Raw genomic sequence first — 25948 nt, 5'->3', positions numbered from 1 at the left:
CGGCGCTTTTTCGGAGATTTACCTAAATCCATCGAAAAGGTCAACTTTCCCAAGAATTAACAATTTCCATGCTCTCGGTACACAGTCATTTCCAATAATCCACGCTAAATCTCTTCAAGTTTTCTACAAGAAGCTTAATATAAACCCACAATAACCCGAGCCTGTGTATATCGTTCGTGATCCTCAAAGTCCGCGGAAAAACAGGCGTAACCTTTCGACATGATCCAAATGTAATTTACTAATGCATTGGGGCTCAGTGTCAGGTGACCAGACCGAGACCGCTTAATTATCTACCTATCTCCCACGACTCAAACTCTCGACTGGCAATCAAAATAGTGTCTCGAATCGAATAAAAGCAGATTAGAGGCTAGTTCGATGTGATAAGAGACACATTTAGACAATTGTTACGTAAATCAGCCCAAACCGGCGTCGTGTTAGGGGGTACTGGCGTCTCTCGTGACGGCAACGCGTATAGACTTCCGAGTTTATCCGACGTCATCCGGGGATTACCGAGCTTCGGATTACGCTGAGTCGGGCTAAGATTTCAGATTAACGTCCCCGTTTTTCAAGAACTGTTTCATTGGTGCCATTAAGTTGACAGAGTCTGGGCAATATCATACCGAGTTGGGATTTGAAGAACAACACGCCGCTCTAACAGACTGAGCCATTAAACCTTGGCAGTCGGGACGTTTCATTACGAACGTCTGTCTCTCATTATACAACTTTAAATACTTAGAATAAAATCAATTACAAGACAGCCCTACACCTTTGTAGCTCTTGAAATACGCACGGTTTTACTTCAGACAGAATATTCTAGTGTTTGGTTGTACCATAAGCTAATCTGGTTACCTCTTTGCTTATTTCTAAAGTTCTGAGTATCTGTAAACGTTTACATCTTGCTTACGCAATACGAGAGCTATTTGCTAGTTTAGGGCTTTGCGTAAGCCACTTTATGACATCGTGTTGAAAGGTCTGTCTACAAAATCCGTTCTCAGCATCGTAAAGTTCAGGGATATGGGAAGTCGGCCTTCTCCTGGGTACTACCACTGACGACATTTGATGACATAACGGTTCTTAATAGATATATCAATACGTTCTCGGTTCGTAATGACTAGTAGGGGAACCAATGGCGCTCACATACATTTACTGACGCTGAAACGTTAAGCAAGACATTGGATCAGTGAAGGTATGTATGGAACGGCAGTCCATGACTCTCTCAACGTTATGGCACCAGGAAACAGTTCTTAGTACTGGCGTAGACGCGACTAAAAACAAAGCTCGGTTTATCAAATATTTTGAAGTTGTAATTATAATTTGCTTTGAGCAATATTATTTCCATTACTTTGATGATGTTGCATTAAATGTCAGGGTTCTTCGCATTCTTGAATTGATGAGAATGTTATGTCTAATGAAGAAGATCTTCTACCAAGAATGTTTTAGTCTTATGAAGGCGTGTCTGCTTGAAGTGGGACAAAATCCCGAAGTAATTCAGGTGTTAGACAAGTATCACTTTACTGAACTCCACGTGAAAGTTTATGGTTGTAACAAACCTGGAAGTGTAATCGGGTGGAACCGGGACTTAAACCCCAATCAATTTGCGCTCAGTATACGACGTGCAAATATGAAATAATCGAAATGCAATATTATACAACCGGAACGATCCTCATGCATCACGACGTCATCGATTGTCTTCATCATGTGTTCTATTTCATGTGCCCTAATTGACTTAAGAGCCGTTAAGATCCAGGGTCTAGATTTTCGAAGCTCTCTTAGCGCTAAGATAGTCGTAAGTTAATGTTAATGTATGGCACTTACGACTATCTTAGCGCTAAGAGAGCTTCGAAAATCTAGGCCCAGGTTAGAATTGACCTTCAGCAACCATTGCTTGCAATAGGCGACTAACGGGATCGGGTGTTCAGGCTCGCTTACTCGTGATCGTACCGCAGTTGCGCAGGTCGATGCTCATGATGATGATCACTGGGTTGTCTGGTCCATATTCGATTATATACATACCGCCGCCATATTGCTGGAATATTGCTGAGAGCGACGTTTCACAACAACCAAACCATACCAAGACTTAACGGCATTGAATCAGCAACTACACAACAGCGCCCTCAAGAGCGGCGCATCTTAGCGAAGAGGAGCAACGGCAACCAAGATAACCCAATCTGCCCCATCTTTCCCCGCGTTCTGCTCGACTGCGACGCCACGACCCACGCTGATCTACGTCCACTAGTCTTCCCGACGTACACCTTTATAACACAGTGCTGATTTACCTCGTTTTGTTACAAGAAGGGCTCTCGGTTCGTTGCGACCAGTCATGCGATCGCTTTACTGGGATAAGTGGGAAGGTTCAGTGACAAGCGAACCAGCTTTCCTTTTCGCTCTTGCCATGGATAGCTTTTGCTTACTTATCTCGGAGTATATTTAGGCTAAAGAGAGACGACTTGTGGGAGTAAGTAGATAATTCCGCTTGCTCATAACTAATGGTTATTGCACATATACCGGCGCTTTATCTTCACGAGCGGGCGGTCTTGTAGAACATATTGTGCGGAAGGGTTTATCAATGATATTTCACGGATCGATATAACGGTAAAATGGCAGCTACTGTGTAGTCAATGGGATTTCTAATACCGTCTAACAAAGACCACAATGAAACCGGCGAGGCATTAAATGGCGAATATTGGAAATTTATTTTGTTAATAAAATCTTGTTTTACGCTTTATCGATGAGGGCGCCACCCTAATTCACTGGGTCAGACTTTACATTTAAAAAAAGTATTTTCTAAGTCGTAAAAGTTTTCTTATCACATTAAAAGTATTTCATGGGTCTGCGAGTTACGACCTGTTTTGAAGCCTCATGACAAGGCTTCGCTTCGTTTATAGTTTTCACATCCGTGAACTGCATGGAATGGGCAACATTTAGAATACCTTCATCGCGCGAGAATAATAAACAACACGGGCAAGTAATTAAAGCTAACTGTATCAGCCATGTTTAGCTACAGAGTCTATATCAGCACCACGCCTGACCAGGTGCCGTTGAGGCTGGAGAATCATCGGCCGTCGCTATAGACCAGATAATCAGGCCTCAGGTTGCTGGAGGCATCCATCAGGAAGGGATATGATCCGAACCTATCTCTGGTGTTTTGGGAAATTTAGTTGTGTTTTATTAGTTTATTACGTTTAGTTGATTAAATTGTCTCGTTTATTGTAACAAAAACCAATACAAAACTTACATGCGTGAAGGAATTTATTCCACATGTTTGGTTTTATGTATGTACGTGTGTCTGAGATTACGTCAAATGATCATTTTCGCTCCAACATTACACGTGCACACACTTGGGTTGGATACTTTTAACGTGTAGTTTTTTTTCTGGTAAAAATTGTCAAGATTATTGAAAAATCTCAAATATTTCATGTATATTTCTCCTAATTTCGGTGTGGCGGTGGAGTAGCCTGGTGGTTAAAGCGTTGGCTCGTCACGCCGGAGACCCAGGTTCGATTCCTCACATGGGTACAATGTGTGAAGCCCATTTCTGCTGCCCCCGCCGTGATATTGCTGGAATATTGCTAAAAGTGGCGTAAATCTAAACTCATTCACTCACCTAATTTCGGTTATTTTTCAAAATCTTTAAAGTACAACCCTTTAAACGCGATCTCGCAAAAAAAACAGGTTTCCCTCAAAATTCGTCAAGAAACAGCGCACCTTGGCTTCGCGTGATTGTAAACAAAGGTTTAGAAGTTCAAACAGTCAGCTTCAATCAAGTGGCCTTGTGTTTCCTTCTACTCAGTTCTAATCTCCGTACAGTGTCAGAGCCTCGGGTACCTCTGCAGCGCTGGTATGTCAAGAGAGGTATCAATATCCGCGCTGACTTTGTTTATACCTACATTGTAATGAGATGATGACCGTTTGGTCAAGTCGGACCTTTGTGTTGAATAGCTGAACACGGTTGGAATTCCGGCCAGCTGATACCGCTGACCTCGCCATGGACGGTATATACAAACTGGGGCGATGTTATCAAGGTGGACTGAGGAACTCGCGATGTTGAGATAGACAGAGGGACTGTTTAACTGACGGTCGGTTGGGTCGGGTTTCCGTTGTTTAAGTGATACCTTTACGTACAGTTATATGAAAGAACGTTTGCCTCCGGGGGAAAACACCTTAAGTATAGGTTTATAGTGTTAGGTATTGTCAGGGGTTATTGGGGAGCTCACGGGGGTGTATACAACTGCTGAAGTCGATTGAAATCGCCCTGGCTTCCATTGTGTACAGATCACTTTACATTTTGATGGAGCTGATAAACTCCCCCTGGTCATCAAGAAAATGACCATTATACATAACCGAGTTTCACAATCCACAAGTTCTCCCAGAGATAATATCGTTCAAAATTTGAGAGGGATTTGTTTGATAAATGATCATCATGGACAAGTGATATCCCTATTTACTGTTGAGTAGTATATTTTGTGTGGTAACTCTTCAAGTAATTCTATTTCGTATAGGGCATGATATATACGGCTATAGTTACTTCATGTTCGGAAACTGATGTCGCTTTTTTCTGACATCGTATGCCCTACTGATACAATAATGGAAAGCCTAGATTTCTTCATTCTCACGGAGAACTTCTCCTGGCCTCTGTTTACATACTTTAACAGAAGACAAATAACACTTAGTTCTTTCATATTTCTTTAGTGCATTTGTCATGGCACGATATATTTTACCATGTCAATATGAAACAATCGGGCGTTCTTTAGAGTCATTTGAATGTATACATATTAAGAGACAAGTCAAAAACAATCTTTAAGAATATAATTGCATATATTATATATTTCAATACCTTACCACATCGGAATCAATGGGGTGGGGCGCCTTTTACTGGAAATAAGCAAACTCTGAGACAATATATGAATTGCTGATGCCAAATCTGCGTGGAATTATCACTAATGTCAGGGGTACCCAGTATCAATGGGATAAACTTCAGGGGTGAGCGGAACAAAATTCTTCTCTGAAATAGGGATATAAATTCTGACAATAACCCTTCTGGAATCGACAATCCTGGTCTCTATTTTGGCGTTATCGTCGCGCCATTTCCCTCCCGATCTTCCCACCGCTCGGCAACTGTCTTCTATCAGTAACCCTTGCAACTGAGGTTGCATCCAAACAAATCATGTTTCCCTAACAACATGCCCGAACAGAGAAAACATACGACCCGTGAATGACTTACAGTGATGGAAAACAGCCCCGCGCTCGTTTCAACAGCTGGAGCGGTAATAACAGTCGCAAGGAAAACCGTATCAGACATTGAAGCCTTAAACACCCGTGCCAGTACACTCTGTTCGAAAAGAAAAACAAATGTGTCAGTTGTGTTAGCTCGGGATGACAAGATTCACGGAGAATTATATGATCGGATATAAAAGTCATTTGATGGAAAATAATAGCGTCAGAATTTCGGACATTTGTCGAATTATTGTTATCAGTTAAGTAGGTTCAATGCTGAGAATGGCCGTAAAGGGTGGACATTAGAACAGCGTGGTTCTGGGTAAATTGATACTGCTGAGCTGATTCTAGCGGTTACGCCCTACACATGAATTTTACGGGTTTAACCTTATTCTATATCAATGTAATTCACCTCGGTCACCAATGGTCAAAGCGCTATAAAACGATCAAAGTGAATTAAGTCTAAGTCAGTGTCCTTTTGATATCGTTTTGCAATTATTTTAACATCTTGTTTAACTGAATAACTGAAGTTGAAAAGGTTTAATGTCCAAGTTCCTGCGTCGCTACTTATTATGGAACTCCGGGTTAGATCCGAGTTAGAATTGGTCTTCAGCAACCCATGCTTGTCGTGAGAGGCGACTAACGGGATCGGGTGGTCAGACTCATGACTTTCTTGTCGCAAGTCGTCGTATCCCAAATGATCGATGCTCATGCTGTCACTTGATTGTCTGGACCAGAATCGATTATTTACAGACTGTCGGCATAAAGCTGGAATATAGTGGAATGTGGCGTTAAACAACAAACAAACGTTATGGGAGACATGCTGAAGGCGACGTATTTCGCCTCGAAACGCTCTCTTCCAGTAGCCCCATAGAGTGATAAAAATATGGTGGAAGCTATAATCACGTTGACATTTCATATTTACGCGTTAAAATATCATATCTACCCAGTGTCTTAGTCAATAGAAAACCGATATCAAAATTGCTTTGCCCCCTTTGACGTGGGTAATATTGGGGATGAAGTGGGGTTCAAAACGCTTCACAAGTCAATATCATAATGGTCTGTTTCACCGTATAGCATTACATTAAAACAAGGGATAATTTAGGGCGGCGTTGAGGCCGTCGAGGGTGTAAAGACACCTCATGCTGTTATAAATATTATACAACATTTTTGTGATATTTCATTGCGAGGACTGGCAACGAATGGGTCCGACACTTGGACATTTTGCGAGAAACGCAGTAGGGTGTATGACTGCCATACGTCGAAAAGCACCCAAGCGCGAAAAAGTGGCTTTTATTGCAATAGCATACTGGGATAAATTACACTGTCACGGCTGACTTGGTATTTTGTGTGGATAGCCGACTTCACAGGATGATTTATCTAACCCGTATACCGGAGAGCCATGTTTTGTGAAATAGTCATTTGTGGGAGTCTGTAAAATAGGCCTCTCTGCCTTGTGACAGCAGCTGATTGTTGATAATTTGACCATGGTAAAGCGCAGGTAATCCTCCTTCGCGGTTCTTGACTCAGATGAGGATTTGATAGACTTACCTGATCAGAAGCAAATACTGACTTCATGATAGTGTGGATTTGTCGTATTAGGTGTTTGTTTAAACCAGAATAATGACAACCCCTTGGCGCCTTTGAGCTCGTATGCTCCATGTTGGACTCACACCTGCTCAAAGACTTCTTTCCACCTCGGCTTGAGATCTGAGCACATTGTCACGTTCGGCAAAGGGCTGAATAATTCAGCGGATAAGATGCAGGTTTCCTCGACACCTAACGTTGAACTTGCTTAAACAAAGAATACTGTTTTGCTTCTTGTTTCTATTTATTTTATTTTACGATAGATTGGCGTGGTTGGGAGATTGTCGTAAGAGGCGACTAACGGGATTGGGTGGTTAGTATCGCTGACTTGGTTGTTGTTCTTGATCACTGGATTGTTTTGATTGACGCCGCCATATAGCTGGAATATTGCTGTGCGGCGTGAAAGAGTTGATTGAACATTACAGCATTGGAACATTACAGGATCAGATAAACCTGTGGACAATGATATGAACACAAATATTTAAGCTGCGCGGTTGTATGAGACGATTCTGTAAGCTGCTTGCACGATTTCGCCATTTTAACTAAAATATCCCCATTTTTAACCCTCTTCGTCAAGCATGGGGGAAAGGGGGCGGGGTTAGGGGTACCGTGCCAAATAATCATTTTTGGACCACTTACGTGAAGCCATACTTGGAAAGTGAGTGAATCTTGTCAGCAATATTCAGCTAATAGGTAACTTGATCTAATCAAATAGCGATATTTAATTTGATCAAGACATGTTCCATCTCATTCTCAGATGTTTTGTAAAGACGTACGAAAACAATGACATACCTAAATGCTTCCCTGCTTACTAATATACGTCCATCAACCAACACCACTCCAGTCCACGACGACCTATTCAACCCCGACCCATCCATGTCTACTACATCCCACCCATCTCTACCACATCCCATCCCTACCCACCCACCCATGCCATCCCGACACCATCCCTACCCACCCATCCCATCCCATCCCGACACCATCCCCTACCCACCCATCCCAACCCCATCCCGACCCACCCACCCATGCCATCCGACACCATCCCTACCCACCCATCCCATCCCATCCCGACACCATCCCCTACCCACCCATCCCAACACCATCCCTACCCACCCACCCATGCCATCCCGACACCATCCCTACCCACCCATCCCATCCCATCACGACCCCACCCCGACCCACCCATCCCAACCCCATCCCGACCCACCCACCGACCCATCTCTACCCATCCCATCCCGACCTACCCACCCATCCCATCCCATCACGACCCCACCCCGACCCACCCATCCCAACCCCATCCCTACCCACCTTTCCCATCCCACCACGACCCCACCCCGACCCACCCATCCCTACCCCATCCCGACCCCACCCCGACCCACTCATCCCTACTACATCCCATCCGACCCCGACCCATCTATTCCGACCCACCCATCCCTAGCCCATCCCATCCCATCCCGACCCACCCCTGACGTATTTTCTGGGTGTTCCTTTGCTCAATACGTACGTCTATAAATCAAATGTTCTGAATTGAGGGTCCAATAACACCAATATGTTCTCCTCTCTGATCGTAGTAATACAACTGGTTGCCATGACACTGTCTGATGTAACCCCCCGTATGTAACCTCAATTAAACCAAACCACGTACATCTCTGCTTGTAGCTTGTGGCAACATCGTTCCTAGAAATGCTATTAATTTTAATGGCATCAAATATCGAGGTTTTATTTCGAAGACCGGAAAGCTCAAATACACGTTAGTATTGCATTATCGATCACATTTATATTTTCTGGTGATGACGAAGGAACTTCTGTGACCTATTTCTTTGCTAGCAGTTCTTTATCATCACGTTACAATGTACTCTGACAGCATGCTTGTCAATAAAACGGAACACCTCCAGAGAAGGAAAGGCAATATTTGCAAGATGACAGCATCATCAAAGTTGCATGTAAAATCGTTACACACAATGTGGCAACGTACTGAATTTGACGGCAATCTACATCAAACAAACATAAGCCAGAAAACAGGCCGAAATGTTATCAGGTCTCTAATAAGAAGTCATAATCTCATAGAATACATACAGATGAGCTGACTGGGATTGAGATGGGAGCTGATCAATCCAGACTGCGGAGAACCACGCGGAAAAAACATGTCCAAATAGTTGGTGTTCAGCGTCGTTGTGTAATACCGTTGTGTTACTGAACATCGTATAGATCCCGACTGGAATGAGTGAGTGAGTGAGTTTGACGCCGCTGTTGCGTTATTCAGGTATATCACCGAGTGTCCCCTGACTGGTGGCCCCCTCATTTACATGGGTCCAATGTGGTGAAGCCCATTTTGGTGTTCCCCGCTCTGACTCTGAATATTGCTCGAATCAGCTCACTCACTCACTCACTCACTCACTCACTCACTCACTCACTCACTAATGTGGGAGGGGAAGCCTAAAGTGATGCAGATGCTAGACATTTACCACTTAGGAAAAACCCACGAGCATGGATATGGTTCAGACTAAATATAATCGGGTTAAACTGGGATTGGAGCATAGGATTCTGGCGTACCAAAGGGAAGCAACTCTGCACAGCGGTTTAGACGCCTGGGCTACCCGTACTTCACGATTCAGGTTAAAACAGGGACAGCAATCCATTCTGGTCCTAGGAGGCGGCTGAATGTCGTCAGGCTCGGTCGTACTCATTATATCAATCATTGGTTTATCGGGTAATGACTCGTTTAGCTATAGGCTACTGTCACATAGCCAATACATTGCCGAATGTGGCGTTAAACAACAACCATGATGCGATTTTAACTTATACAAGAAAAAAACATGACGTTGGCTGTTGACGTTTTCATCGTCGGTGATGCGGTGCTCACTCTAGAACAGAAACGCTAATTATTACATCCACCGACTTCATTATAATATCCTAGACCAGCCAAGGGGCACAACTTTAAAAAATGTAACTCAAGTCTAGAATGATTCAGCATTGATCTGGACATATGAATTTAATAAATAAGGAATACTTTAAGTGTTGATCTGGCACAACTACATGTTTGTCTGGCACAAACTTACACCGGTAATTAATGATAACCGTACTTCGCCTCACCATGTGAACGTGTATTTTCTGGAGTTGATAAAATAGGTAAGAAAATTTACTTCAATGTCGCTTTTTAATAACAGTGTATTTTTATTAGTACGGAAATGCTTCAATTATTGAATGACATTCACAGTTATGCATTCTATGCCTCCGTTCAATGCCCGTGAATGAGTACTGTGTGAGTGAGTATGGTTTTACGCCGCTTTTAGCAATATTCCAGCAATATTACGGCGGAGGACACCAGAATTGGGCTTCACACATTGTACCCATGTGGGGAATCGAACCTGGGTCTTCGGCGTGACGAGCGAACGCTTTAACCACAAGGCTTCCCCACCGCCCCGTGAATGAGTAACGTAGCATGCGAAATCAACTTACGTAAGAAGACCCCACGGTGACATGTACATGTTTGGGGGCAGTGATAATTTTGTCATCCCGCCTATACTTGCAGTTCACCGACCCAGTCATTACGCGAAGTTTTAATTTGTGCCACCCTTGTCGAACGTTCATGAATGCTCTGAAGAGACCGGATGTGTTGAAACTAGATTGCGATTCTTGATTCACTTTTGATGCTCGCGTCTTTACGTCCCATTTCTCCAGAGCTTCGGCTAATCAAGCAGAAAGAAAAACACGCGGTGTGTCCGTTACTCCGCAGCCTTATCATCAACCCATTTCAGATCACATTGCATATTTTATCATATCCCATCTGGGTTTGGGTCGAGTTTAACGAGGCAATTCTTCACAACGAGCATCACGTTTAGCACGTGCGATGACGAGCGCTGAGCGAGCGATCTGTTTCATCTAAACCTTGCATGTATCGTTGTTCGAACATGCTCTATTAGCAAAGGAAGTCTAAATACTGTAAAACGACCCCCTTTTCATGAAAAACTACATTGGTAACCGATTCCAATTCTCTGGAGCATTTAGACGGGCCACGTGAAAACCGACTTCATCTTCAGCAAAAGCCTGCGGTTTTTATTTTCAGTTTACGACCCCAGCAAACGAGCTTTCATAATATTTTCTTTTCCCCTACCGTGCTCCGTACTTGCCCAGTGATTTATTTTGCGGCTTTTCCAGCGAGAATGGTATATTTGTCAAAGATTTGCATTGGTGTATCAGGTATAAAACAAGCCAATGACGCGTGACCTGGAATTTGCTCCGTGACTGTGAATGCGGAAGAACATGAAATGTAGTTCCGGTTCAATAGAAGTGGGAGTTTTTTCAATCAGCGGCGCCACACCTTGGGGCAGAGGCCACGGTGCTGTGTTAGTTCATGGACTGAAATAAGTTCCACCTCCTTGTTTTGACGTGTGTTTGGAATGTGATGTATCTGTCTTTTGTGGCACCATAAGGTGATCCAAATGGGGAAAATAGCTACTTTGCAGCATGGGAAAAACACCCTTTTAGCTGTGTAAATAGCATCAAAGATTACATGAAAGAAGAGTCTGTAATTCCAATTGACAGAGTGCTGGTTTTCTTGATCATGATGAATTTCTCGTCGGTTTTCACTAAACGACAAGTAACCAAATATCGTCATTTGATGTTCACTTAAAGGAGGACAAGGCTCCGACAAGTTGGCAGTCCGGCAAGTAAAAACCCTTTGTAACTAACATTTAGTCCAAGAAACAAAGTTGTTGGAGTTTCAAATATGTATCTACAAACTAGAGAGTCAAATATAATTTTGCCCTGAACAATGTGACTTGCCAAATCAACATAGGCGTGAGTTGGATACGGATTTAATTTTATCTCTAGTACCTGGGACAGGTAGACAATAGTACACAAAGACAATGGATCCTTTAGATGCTGTACAGTTTGTGGCCAGCATTGAATACATCGAGGCGACAAATGGGTCGGGTGGTTTGGCTCGCTGACTTGGTTGACACGTCATCGTATCCCATTTGCGTAGATCGATGCTTATGATGATGATCACTGGATTGTCTGGTCCAGAATCGATTATTTACAGACCGCCGCAGTATAGCTGGAATATTGCGGAGTGCGGTGTTTAAACAACAAACGTCGAATACATGTCGAGTTAACGGTAGTTTGAGACAGAGACTCTGTCGTCAGTGGAGGTTTTTGTGTCTTAATTCTCGAACGTTCGTCTGTTACTCCATACTTGTATTGAGAATCCACGTCAGCGTTGAAAGTCGGTGTTCGTGTTAAAGACAATGACAGATTTATTACAGTAATTATCAACATTTCAACCCATGATTATAAACCATTTACCCTCAACTACCAGATCATAGACCGAGCCTCGTCGATCTGATGTCTTTTCGACGTGGCTGACGGGTTAAACACATTGTAGTCTGCTAGCGCAATCTGATTCTTACCAAGATGGCGGACAGATAATAACATAAGGTGCCATGTTCCCTTCCACCTTACACAACCATCTTCAAACACAGTAGGGTAAAATAAACACGATTAGGGTCACATCACCGGGCATTCCGGCCCTTATCGAGTACATACATCACACTTTTGTTCTCCCTGTATCTGTTTTTACACCTGGTGTATTTCATTCACATAAACATCTGATGATTCGCTCTATCTCTCGGCTCGACACCTGGTAAGCAAGATCTACCTTCATTGCCTCTTGGTTCCCATTCTGCCGTGTTTACTGAAGTGTTAAGGGCAGAGGCATCACATTCTTGTTGAAAAAAATACAGCGTATTGATTTAACTGGCTTTCCAGTTTGACATGTTCCGTCTTGACGTGGATGTGATCTGACAGATATAGTGCCTCTGTTGCACCCTGTAACTCCTCCAACGCCCTCTATCGGCGTCAAAGGGAGGTCACTTGGAACAGTGAAGCGACGAGTTCCGTTTGATGATATTGAAACGTTTATACATGTTTTTAATGTTTCAAGACAATAACAACATGTACTGGTGACCTCCGATGTCTTTTATGTCGCGAAATCGCCAATATATGTGAAGATTTTACATCAACTGAAAGTATCGAAATGAACTTGCTCGTAATCTGAAATGTAGCATTGATGTTGCGACATTTTACTGATGTCTTGGGAATTATTACAAGATTAAAGTGACACCTGCGTTTTTATCATGAATATTATTTTCGATAAGCCTACCCGTGAAGATCCGGGATACAACTGATCTTCAGTAACCCATGATTGTCGTAAGAGGCGACTAACGGGACCTGGTTGTCAGGCTCGCTTACTTGGTTGGCACATGTCATCGTATCCCAATTGCGCCCGTAGATCGATGATCATGACGTTGATCACTGGATTGTCTGGTCCAGGTTCGATTATTCTCACGCCGCCATATAGCCGGAGTATTGCTGAGTAAAACTAAACTCACTCACTAACTCACTCACTCGATAAGCTAGTAATCAGCAAGCAGAGGAATAGAGTAAAAATACTGACGCCAGGCTTACGTCGCGCTCCCAGTGACACTCCACGCTAAATCATGTTGACTTTGTTTTTAACCGGTGTTCTTAATGACGAGACGGTTCACAAGGCATTTCAATACGCTTCCGCACCATTTCAACGCCAAGCGCGAACTTTTGCCAGACACTCGTTCCGCCGCCGGACTTACGGAGATATCAAAGAGACTTTAGTGAGACTGGAACGATCATGCATATCAATTAGGCCTGAGACTCGCTTTTGAGGGGCCTTCCAATGAATATTTCAAGAGACAGGGTGTAGATAGTGGAAAACGTACAAGCGAGTGTGCAGTTGTTTGGAAGAATAGTACCCGCGAGAATAATTCAACTATAAGTTTAACAGTGCTTTTCGGACAACATCAAAAGATGGTGCTTTCAACTTTCTCACACAGTAAACAGTCGGCGGGGAAAATTGGCAAGCGTACACCTCTTTCTGTTTTTCCTACATCAAAGGTCGTAAATATTTTTGTTTAAATTACAGCTAAAACATTTTCGCCTGTTCTCGCGTGAGTTAACGAGAAGAACGTGTCAGCGGTGACAGCGTGTCTTTCTGAAGGTCAATCGATCTATCGGAATGAGATTCTTATGCCGGACCCTCTGTCTCATCCATTCTCACTTTTACGAGTTTATTAATTTTGCTCCGTTTGCTGGATTCAGCGTTTGCGTCAACGTACCCTTGATCTTGACACACAGGTCAAGGTCACGTGCGTGTTACAAATCCCAAAGGTCACATGTATCTAATGGAACATTAATTCATGTTTTTATGATAGTGTCAAATGTGATATAATGCATGTTCAGTGATTTTCTGTACATTGATACTACCTGTATATATGTCATTTCGATATGGATTCCTCAGAGGTGATTTAATCAAAATCATATTATTGACATTTGAAACCTCTAACCAATCAACCGTTTTTTTAAAGTAATGACGAATATATGGTTATTTGATCGGCATTCTAGAAGGTGGTGAGTCAATAATATAGCATACGACTTTATGGACTTTATGAACGATATTTCAGTGTAAATTCTTGCACCATTTTCAAGCTTAAAAGCGGCGGTGGGGTAGCCTAATGGTTAAAGCGTCCGCTCGTCACGCTGAAGACCCGGGTTCGATTCCCCACATGGGTACAGAGTGTGAAGCCCATTTCCGGTGTCCCCCGCCGTGATATTGCTGGAATATTGCTAAAAACGGCGTAAAACCACACTCACTCACTCACTCACTCACTCAAGCTTAAAATGTTTTTAGTTTTTAGCTTAAAACGGTGTTAGATTCTGCAATGAAACGTCGCTCCGTGCAATAAAAAAGAAGTTGTTATTCATCAAGTTTGATGCTTTATTATTGACGGACATGTGAATTACACATGCAATCACTGAATCATTAATCCTTAGAACACTGACGTGTCTATGAGCTGTCTATTTATTGATGGTTTTGTTTGTTTCAGTGGTATGTGGGGTGAAGGGAGATTGTCCCCAGGATGTCAAGTCACAGGCTTATAGCTGCTTCACGGCCTATAGCAGCCAGTATCAGAATATGCAGAACTCGCAGCGGAAGATGTGCTGCGGTGTAGACGTGGAAACACTGCGCGCCTTCTGCAGGTAAGAAAATAGTCACCGTCTACTTGGAGGCTAGTTCACAAGTTACGTTACACCTGTATACCAGGTATACCGTTTCACAAAGCTATCGTAGCGCTACGACTGTCGTAAGTCAACATGTTACAGTATAGGAGATACGAATGCTACGAGAAAAGTTACGAGATCTTAGGCTTACGAGAGCTTCGTGAAACGCCTTCACAAAGCGATCGTAGCGCTACGACTATCGTAAGTCAACATGTTACAGTATAGGAGATACGAATGCTACGAGAAAAGTTACGAGGTCTTAGGCTTACGAGAGTTTTGTGAAACGCCTTCACGAAGCGATCGTAGCGCTACGACTGTCGTAAGTCTATGTTGTGATTATGACTCAATTGATTGACTGACGATCAAAACCGACATCCTTATGGGTTTAACTAAAAGGTAAAGATTGGCATCACGTGGGACTTCTCGCCAGCATTAAGGTGAAGGCTCTTGATACAACAGAAATATCAAGTGTTGGAAACGGCATTAAACCCAACCCACTCACTCACTCACCCATCCACCCACCAACTCATTCACTCGCTCACTCTCCTTAGCAAAGAGTGAGTGCATGATGTTTTACTCCGCTTGAGAAATCCGTATGTTCAAATATCACAGCAAATGTTACGGCGAGCCAGATAATGAGGTCCTGGGGTCTATTTTGCATCGCAGGGGGTTCCCGAACAACACCGGAAATCACTTATGACCTTTATGAACAAAACAGCGACGTCCCACCGTAGTAGAGAATACCACTCGAGCATCTAAACAAACCACTGTTTACTGTTGGCACCATGGAACAGTGGATTAGACATGCAATACACCTGCCCACCTCTGATTCGTTTCTTAAAAGCCCATTCCTGGTGTTCCCCGTCGTGATATTGCTGGAATTAAGCGAAAATTTGGAAATGTTGCTCAAGCGACGTTAAACCATACTCAACCCGTGAAGGTCCGGGTTAAAATTGATCTTCAGTAACCCATGATCTTCAGTAACCCATGCAAGGGTTGCTCACTAACACACAATCTAATAATTGCAACAAAACTAAATTTTGCACAGTCACATGAAATCAACACAGACCAACTCTGATAATTTGTCTCATAATTTTGGACACCCGAATGAAAAAGTTGTTTAACAAACGATCATTATTTTGTTGTCACTTACCGCTATTTCTTACGATGGGGGACCACTTGCTGGTAGAACAGCCAGGCCATCAACAGCGCCTGTATTGAAATTTAAATTTCATATGTGCAACTCGCACACCTAGCTGCTCTACCAGAAAGTGGCCCCTTCGTAAAAGATAGCGATGGGTGAGGTGAGGTGAAATTTGGTTTTACGTCGTGCTTGAGAATATTTCTCTCATATAACGACGTGCATGTGTGTGTATGTGTATCTGCGGCTGCTTGTACTAGCCCAGACTTAAGCTGGTTTTATAGTGATAGCCCACTGAGATACCACGCCGCAGGGAAGCATGAATACCCCACACAGACACATCATACTGACTCCGAGCCGACCAGTCCTTGTTGTACCCATTAATCCCGAGCGCCAGGCAGGGACAAACAAGTACCATATTTTAACGTCTTTTGGTATGACGCGGTCGGGGATCGAACCCGCGACCTTCCGCTCCCTGAGCGGACGCTCTAACCACTACACCACGGAGGCGGTTAAAAGATAGCGATAAGTGACAACAAAATAATGATCATTTTGTTGTAATTATTAGATTTTTGTGTTGGTGAGCAATTAATTCATCGGTCTCAAATGAAACCAAACGGACTATAACAATATTGATAAATCCCCTATGACAAGTGTATGACCCAGGCACAATGTTTCCTCCGGGGACACAATTGCGGGTGTATATGTAAACTAGGTCTACCTCCTAGGTCCATTTACGTGTCATTTCCTTATTTGGCAAGCATTTAAGTGTTAGATGTCAAGTGTTTGGTAACCACCCTCCACACTACCACAGCACGTAAAGATCGTATCGGACGTAAGTACACCATTAGCCTAACAAACGTAAACGGAATTTTAAACGGGTGTCTCTTTTCGTCTATGCATACCCGTTTTAGCGGACGGGTGAAATTGGTTTTGAAAAGTGGACATACTGTCAGCAACGGTGGTTTACAAGTTTAGGTAAACAGCTCAGTTATGCAAATGTGCTGTTTCAGAAACAACACCAAGCATGTTTAGTAACCATAGCGAGATATGTGTCATGACACTCCTGGGTCCCGTTCCTCAAAGCGATCGTAGCGCTGATGTGATCGTAGGTCGCATACTTTAACATAGACTTACGACTGTCGTAGCGCTACGATCGCTTTGAGGAACAAGGTCCAGGAAACACTGTTCAAACACTAAGGACTGAAAGAACTTATACGTCTAGAACAAAACGATGAATCGTAATAGTTTTGCAACGAATTATCGAACAATCGATGAATTTATATTGTAATCTTGACTTTCCACGACAATAGTGAGTGAGTTGTGTTTTACGTCGCTTTTACCAATAAAAGAAACCCGGGTCTTCGGCGTGACGAGCGAACGCTTTAACTACTGGACTACCCCTCCGCCCCTCCATGATAATGGATGAATGACAAGCTTAATTATATACATTGGGACCAGTACCTAGTGAATTAAATAGTGCAGGTCGTGCAAATGAAACGAATAAATGTGAATTATCACTTAAATCATAAACCATTGATTTTGCTTTATTACAAAAAACATTGGTACCACATGTCCTGTGCTACCACCTTTAAACCACCCAAACAGGTGTCTATTGAACGCAGTACGGGTGGCAGATTCGTCCAGGCGCCAAAACTCGTTGTGCAGAGTTGCGTCCCTTGAACTCGTTAAGTTTACGAGTTCGAATCCCGTTTCGACCCGAGTATGTTTCTAGGCTTATCAGAAGCGCGATACCTGTATCATGTCGACCTTTTCTCCCACATTTAAGGTAACACGCGGTAAAGTAAATCGAATACTGTGGAAAGTGCCGTTGAACCCAACTCACTCACTGGAAATTAAAAGAAGCTGATTTGGCCGCGAAATCTCAGCCGTGTAATTCACTGTAAAGACGTGTGTTTCCCAGGCGACCGTAGGTTGCAATTCCAGATTAATGCGTGTCCTGGCATCCAATTAGGATGGGTCGATGCTCTTGATGCCAATCACTAGATTGTCCTCCCCAGGCTCGATTTTACAGAATCTCATTAGGGCTGGCGTTTTACTGATAGGACCTTAAACTACCAAATTTAAAGAAAATCAAATAATTGACATTTCTGGTCTAAGTTGTCTTTACACAAATGGGCCTTGAGGGTAGCTCTTGCACAAGTGCTTCTTGTTTGGTCCATTAGTGAAACATGTAAAACGCCATATTGTGATGTATAGATGCACGACTGCTGACGGTGACAGAGGGACTCCCCAACACAGCGTGCTGCTGAACACATGATACTGTTGTCCTGCTATCTGCAAATTGAAAATTCGTTTCCTGTAATCACGTAATGCTGATGTATCACCCATCACTGCGACATTAGATACTCCAGACATACATGAGCGTAAAATCCTCTTTCGGCCAGCAGCAGTATCTGTAAGAAGGACGCCACGGGACGCATCTCTGTCTGGCTCGGGCTGTGTTTACCAAAGCTATGTTCTCTCCAGCGAGTGAGTGAGTTTACTTTTACGCCGCTTTTAGCAATATTCCAGCAATATCACGGCGTGGGACACCAGAAATGCGCTTTACACGTTGTACCCATGTGGGGAATCGAACCCGGGTCTTAAGCGGGCGCTTTAACCACAAGGCTACCCCGCCGCTCCATTAATGTACAGAAGCTATCAGTGAGACCCTCTCTCCTCGGGCAGAGTAATCCCTAGTAATTGGCATCAGTAACATCGTGTTACCCGTGACCGTTACTGGACACAGTTCCATCATCATTTACCATTGACTCACCCGTGAAGATCTGGCTTAATTTTGGTCCTCAGTAACCCATGCTTGACGTAAGAGGCGACTAACGGGATCTTGTGGTCAGGCTCACTGACTTGGTTGACACATGTCATCGTAGATCGCTTCTCGTGCTGTCGATCACTGGATTGTCTGGTCCAGACTCGATTATATACAGACCGCCGCCATATAGCTGGAATATTGCTGAGTGCGGCGTAAAACTAAACTCGCTCCATCATCATTTATCTGTGAATCAGCTGAACGACCGTGCTAACCATCACACTTACATGTATAAGCTGTTTGTAATGGTGACATTAGCGGAAAGCATTATCCAAAATGTCAGACTGTCTCAATATAACACCGACCGACCTGTAAATAACCCATTGAAATTCAAATCCGATACAGACATTGTCTTAAGTACAACGCCCAAATTTGAAAACAAATGTAATCAATCTTGTATTTGCAAACACCCAGTGGAACAGGTAACGCGAGGTTACAAGAGTCTATAGGTATCCAGTAGCTTCATTTCCACAGGAGGTACAAAAATACCCTGATAATCAATCCTTTTTTCACGTAAGTCTCGAGCCCATCAGTGTAAATGCATCGGAATTAGCCGACACGAGATCCGTTCTACCTACACATGGAGCTATACACTAGACCCTATGTCCGTCTAAAGAGCCTACTCTATCTGCAATTACTGAAGACCATTTCGCGTTGTCATCAGTTTTAGGACATAATTGCATGATTTGTACAGAGAAAGACACACGATAGGTTTATTAGAGGGTCGATATTGGAGGTATATATCCGGACTTCCTCCAGTCGATCGATCAGCGTTCGACGCAACCGTATACATTCCATACAGTCATCTGTCTTCGAGAGTTGGGCTTCCAGAAGCCCAGAAGATGACCGACAAATAGCTTATCAAATTCCTTACATCACAGGAATTCATTTCTAACTATGAATCGTGTATTTTTCAAAGAACGCATTCATCCCAATTACGGAGGAACGGTTTAACGATTTTTCATTTCGTGATGTGGAACATGTGACACACAATTTGAATCTAGGCTTGAGGAGTTTTTATGTTCATGTCACTTAAAAATTCTTTTTGTCGCTTGTTACCATTGGTTTTAATGTGAAATTCATCCACCCATTCATTCATTTATACATTCCTTCCTTCATCCATCCATCCATCCATCCATCCATCCATTCCTTCCTTCCTTCCTCCCTCCCTCCCTCCCTCCCTCCATCATTCATTCATTCATTCATTCATTCATTCATTCATTCATTCATTCATTCATTCATTCATTTATTTATTTATTTATTTATTTATTTATTTATTTATTTATTTAATCTATCTATCTATTTATTTCATTTCAAGTGTTATATATATATTCATTTACTGGCCTCACAGTGTGTGATCTTCTATCGCTGAGAACGCCATAAATGATTCATGATTTGGTCTAGACGACTCTTCAGGTCCATGTCACCTTTAGCTGTATTCTGGTTATCACCCTTGTTATTCCTTGCCGCAAGGTGTCGCTCTCGTCTTGTTGGGTGTCATGGCGGATATGGTCTCCCCGGGCATTTGGTGCAACGACTTTATCAACGTAATTGGATTTGAAATAAGAAAATATTCCTGGGCTTTGGTGATGCAACAAGTTTCAAGTTTCACGTAATAAATTTCCTTTCGTGCTGGGAAAAAAGGATGGAAGCGCCTGGGAAGGGAGTCTGCAAATTAAATTGTAATTTCTCCTTGCATGGTGCTTACAAACAGAAGCAGCTAATTAAACGAAATGGCATATGTCTCCTTCTGGAATAGAACCCAATTTGAATCATGGCGCGGGGTGTTGATTGTTTGCCAGCATCATCCCCTGTCCGACAAGCTCGAAATTCCTTGACTACAGCAAACTGTCAACTTCCAGAAAAGGCTCTGTCGATATCTTACATACCGATTCTATAGAGGAATGAGTTTATGTTCCTTAATGTAGTATTGATCGGTGTTCAAGCGGAGTGTAACCTGCAGGGGTTGATCTACACCGATAGTGGTGACGTCACTGGTTTGTGTGGTCCAAACACAAATGTTTACAGAAGGTCTTGAAATAGCTAGAATATTGCTGCAACGTTTAGAAGAGACAGAAATATAAAACCGATAGACTGGAAAATGTCAATCTGACATACCCGGACATATTACGATCGATAACATATGCACAGACGGTGCGTGGCTCAACAGAAAGCGTTTGCCCGCCTCGACGAACCCGAATTGATAAAAAGTAATGTGTGAAACAATTATTTGTTACCCCGTCGTGAAGGTACTTCATTCCAATGTAAGAACTCACTCACTCATAAACGCTTAAACCCATTAAACTACATTTTTAATGACACACTACTCGCTTAACATTTTAAGCGTGCTATTATAATTCCGTTTCTATCCCAAAAAAGACATCCACGAATGGGTGTGTTTATTCTGAACACTTGCAGTGAATACCGGGAAGACAAATGGAAACGCTTAAGTCAATGACTATGCGTTTTAACCACTTTTGGAATTATAAAAGAATCATTGTAAGTTAAGAGGTCTCATACAATGTTATCTGCACCCGTGACAATGTGGACAGAAGGAGTTGGAAAATTGCTTTTACGTTTTGTCGAGTTTAAAAGCGCGATGAATTAAAATTACAGGGGATTACTGTCCCCCATCCATTTATCTCTGTGATTAATTGCCGCTTCCAGGCAGGTGGCAAGACTTGGACTGATAATATAAACATTTGTATGTCAGCCATGTACTTGAGATTTAGTTAACGTGTGGGGATAAGGTATTGAAATAAAGGCCGTATGTTGCGCAGTTTAAACTGACATTGACAGGATGTGCTTTGGGGTTTTAGTGTTGGAAGTTTCCTCAATGTTTGTATGCAACGGAGATTATGTTCAAAGTGGTCTTGTGGTTTTGGTTTTTTAGAACTGTCTGGGTTTAGTGGCTTTGTTAGGTCCGAACTGTTGGGGTGTATCGAAAGTGAGATATGTACTTTAAACATTTTTGACTATATGGTATGCCATGCTAGCTTGTGATTATGAGTGGGTGAAGTCGCACGCTTGATGTCAAACAGCACTCACGAGCTTATGCCGTTTTAACATCTACTGATGAATGAATGTCCGCAATCCCCGGCAAGCTTGGTCAACCCCAAGCCTTAATGTCTACCATCCCCGACAAGTTTGGTCCACCCCTACCCTTAATGTCCACAATCCTGGACCACCTAACCCTTAATGTCCACAGGCTTGGTCAACCCCTACCTTTAATGCCAACAAGCTTGGTCCACCCCTTCCCTTAATGTCCACAAGCTTGGTCCACCCCTTCCCTTAACGTCAACAACCTTGGCCCACCCCTACCCTTAATGTCATCAGGCTTTGTCCACCCCTTCCTTAAATGTCCACAGGCATGGTGTCCACCCCTACCCTTAATGTCCACAATCTTGGTCCACCCCTACCTTTAACGCCAACAAGCTTGGTCCACCCCTACCCTTAATGTCCACAGGCTTGGTCCACCCCTATCTTTAACGCCAACATGCTTGGCCCGCCCCTTCCCTTAATGTCCACAAGCTTGGTCCACCCCTACCCTTAACGTTAAGAAGCTTGGTCCACCCCTTTTCTTAACGTCAACAGGATTGGTCCACCCCTACCCTTAACGTTAACAAGCTTGGCCCACCCCTACCCTTAATGTCATCAGGCTTGGTCCACCCCTTCCTTTAATGTCCACAGGCATGATCCACCCCTACCCTTAACGTCAACAGGATTGGTCCACCCCTACCCTTAATGTACACAAGCCTGGTCCACCCTACCATTAATGTCCACAAGTTCGGTCCACAACGCCTTTCCTGCAGTATTCGCTTTCACCCTTTGACACTAACTAACTACATCCCTGCACATAATGTACACCCCCTACCCAACCCCAACGCTCCCCAAACAACACAGACACCCCAAAGATAAATAACTAAACCCCACCCACCGAGTATCTTGGCCAGCTACCCACAGTAACCGTATACACCTCCCAGCCACCGCATCCTACTCATACATCACGACCATGACTCATACAATATTTGTGAAAATGTTTTAATATCAAGCCTCAAAAGGATTGTCTAATTCCTGTGTGGACGCTCCAGTCGCTATAATGATGACCTATGTGTCGATGACTCGGATCAAAGTGAAGAGGCTTCGACATTTGATCCATAAACATTAACCATATTGCTTGTCTGATGACAGTAACGGATTTGTGCAGGAAGGAATCAAGGAAGCTGCACCAGTGAATTTGAATTGTCCGAATATTTTTAAGCAAATAGATGGCATGTGTCCCATTTGGAACAGATGCTTGTTCAACAATACCCTTCAGGGAGCGCTCATTGGGTGACAACAGTGAACGTTTCTGAAGCGAGACGCCATCATCTCGAGTTACAAGCTGGTGGCATAATTCTGCCTCACATTAAGAGTGTTAGTTAACCATTATGCTTGAAAACATCGATAGCAGTGAGAGTGTAATATCTTCTCACTTAGAAACACTTTACATCGTTTTACCAGATATCTGATCTGACCTAAGCAACCGAGCGTTTCAAGTGAATATTTCAGTGTGGATCATGCATGGGACAATAAACTGAAGGGATAAACTGAGTGTGATAGTTCCTGTAACTATATACACGGCACACTCTAGACTACACCTCGTATGATGGCCCCAAGCACAAGAGTGAATCTCTTCGACAATATGTAGTGTATCAGTGTCGTTTTACGAGAGAGAGAGAGAGAGAGAGAGAGAGAGAGAGGAGAGAGAGAGAGAGAGAGAGAGAGAGAGAGAGAGAGAGAGAGAGATCCTAGCGGGACACTTGTGAGGCGGTTGGGCAAATGACTTACAGAACAGAATTTTGCTTTTATTCTCGTGCATCATACAGATTGATATAGAGAACATACAACGGTGGAGTTCACCAAAGGGTAGTCATTTAACTCTGAACCATCTTAGTAGAACACTCGTCAAGCAGTTGGTCAATGTCTACCAGAGAAGCCCATCATGCTGTAGACATTCAACTCTGTACATCTCACCCAAACGTTCATCAGTCAGTTGGTCAATGTCTAAGGGAGGAACCTACAACTGTAGCTATAGTCATCACTCAGCACTGTACCGTCACAGCAGACCCGTCGGTAACGTGGGTCCGCCAACTGTAGGATCAGAGCTGTACAGCCAGCTCCATCAGATCAGAATCAATACGGTGTTTGTAGGTACCGTGTGTGGACCTCAAACGGTGTAAGTACTCGATACTGTGTCAATAGGCACCACTAATTGTTGCTCATTGATTCCAGATAGTGGAACACGGAACAGGTACGCGAGTAATCCTCACTTGTAGCCTATCAGTCGGATTACAGTAATAGATTGATTGAGTTGGGTAAATTGCTTGTGGTTTGCCTTTAAGAGTTCGTTGTTGACTGAAGTACTTCTCGTAGGATCGTGTTGGTTTAGAGAGGACTGATTTCACATTTATCGTATGGTTGTGTAGCGTGTTATTATCAACGGGTTACACAAATGTCTTGCTTTGATGGTGGTGTAAACATATTATGCATGTTATCATATACGTCCTCGTGTACGGAAACAATAAGACTGAAATGAGAAACTCTTGACACATGTTGGTTTTACTGGTAGGATTGGGACAAGTCTATAAATCCTAATAATGAGCATAAGCGAGATGGATTGTGTCCTTGCGGGAATTGATTTCCCTTTGGGGTAAACAAGGCCCAGACGAAATATACACACGGTCTGTTCTTGAAGAAGTATCGGGACGGTGTCAACTTCTAAGCTTTCAAAATACATTGGTCCTGCAGTCTCGTAGTTTATCCACTAAACCGACGCTTATATATATATAATTTTGATTGAAGAAATAAACCCATTTAAATTGGAAAGGAGACCCAGGGAGACCAGAGAATCAGAGACTAGTAACATCAGCATTTGAACCTGAGGAAATCTGAACTTGCTACATTTAGGGCTTTAGCATTATAGGGAAGGCTAGGCTGTAGAGAAAATAATATAGTTCAGGGACTGTGAGACAGGCTATTTATCTACTAGCATCTTCGGATATCCAGGGTATTATATCTCGTTTCTATTAGGATATATACATTTGGTCAACATAGCTTCGTTTTGTCACTATCTCTTCCAATCAACAACGTAGCACATCCTTTTTCTCGATCATCATTGCATTTTGATAGGTAGGCCATTCTCCATTTCAAATATGATTCAACTTGAAGATATACCCCCCATCAAAAGTTTAGACTCACTAGTGTAAAATATGGAACAGAAGTTTTTATGGTTTTACTGGATATACAGATTCTTTACCGTTGTCAAGCTAAAGAGTGATACATGAAGTGCAGGACTGCATATTTATCTGTGTATAACTGAACCTACATACTTGACAACGGTACCGAATTGTATCGAAACGTCGCACTCACAAAGTTGTTATCCATAAAAAACTTGTTCCATTGTACGTCTGAACTTCTAAAATGCCACTTTAGTGTAAATGTAGCCATTTACTTAACAACTCTTCTAAACTCGATTTTACATACTGTTTAAAGGTACTGATGAACTGATGTATTGTAAAACAAATTCGTAACGTTGAAAAGATTATTGTCATGGGTTAAAAAAATGATGAAACTGAGTGAAAATTGGCGAATTTTAACAAAACACACCACAACACAGCTGTTCACATGCACGATATTTGCACGTGCTTTTTAGCAATTTAATGCATGATCCTCGTGCAATTCATCTGCATAACGTTTGCAGTTGGTTCCCCAAAGTTAGTGGAGAAATTCATCTTCGATGTAACCACACATATATACATAACATATAGTGAATGCTTTAAGTGAGTGTGAACTTTTGCTGGGTAGTATATGATAGTGGAAGGGCCGGGGATGTTATAATGGAGATATATTACACTTGATTATCGAGGATGTCACTGTAGGTGGATTAGAACGCTTTGATCCGGGTCTTCCCGCGTGTTCACTTTCTGAAATATTTTTCTGGTGTCCAATTTTGTAATCTATCGCTGGAATGTTACTAAGAGCGCCGTAACACTATATTCATTCACTCATTTTTACGAAACCTCGATTCCACGTTTAGCCAT

General features: G+C 42.8%; 1 protein-coding gene across 1 annotated transcript in view; it reads left to right on the top strand.

Moving 5' to 3' along the window:
* Positions 1-25948, top strand: part of LOC124279616 — a 151624-nt gene that overhangs the window by 80323 nt on the left and 45353 nt on the right. Inside the window, exon 2 of the mRNA XM_046715459.1 lies at positions 14721-14874. Within this exon, the coding sequence (XP_046571415.1) occupies positions 14721-14874 (154 nt within the window). The remainder of the gene's footprint in view (positions 1-14720; positions 14875-25948) is intronic.

The sequence above is a fragment of the Haliotis rubra genome, unplaced genomic scaffold (genome assembly GCF_003918875.1).
Source record: "Haliotis rubra isolate DU_JTF1 unplaced genomic scaffold, ASM391887v1 Scf253, whole genome shotgun sequence".
In the NCBI taxonomy this organism is placed as follows: Eukaryota; Metazoa; Mollusca; class Gastropoda; order Lepetellida; family Haliotidae; genus Haliotis; species Haliotis rubra.
Note: the sequence above shows the minus strand (reverse complement) of the source record. Positions and strands in the feature narration are given on the sequence as shown.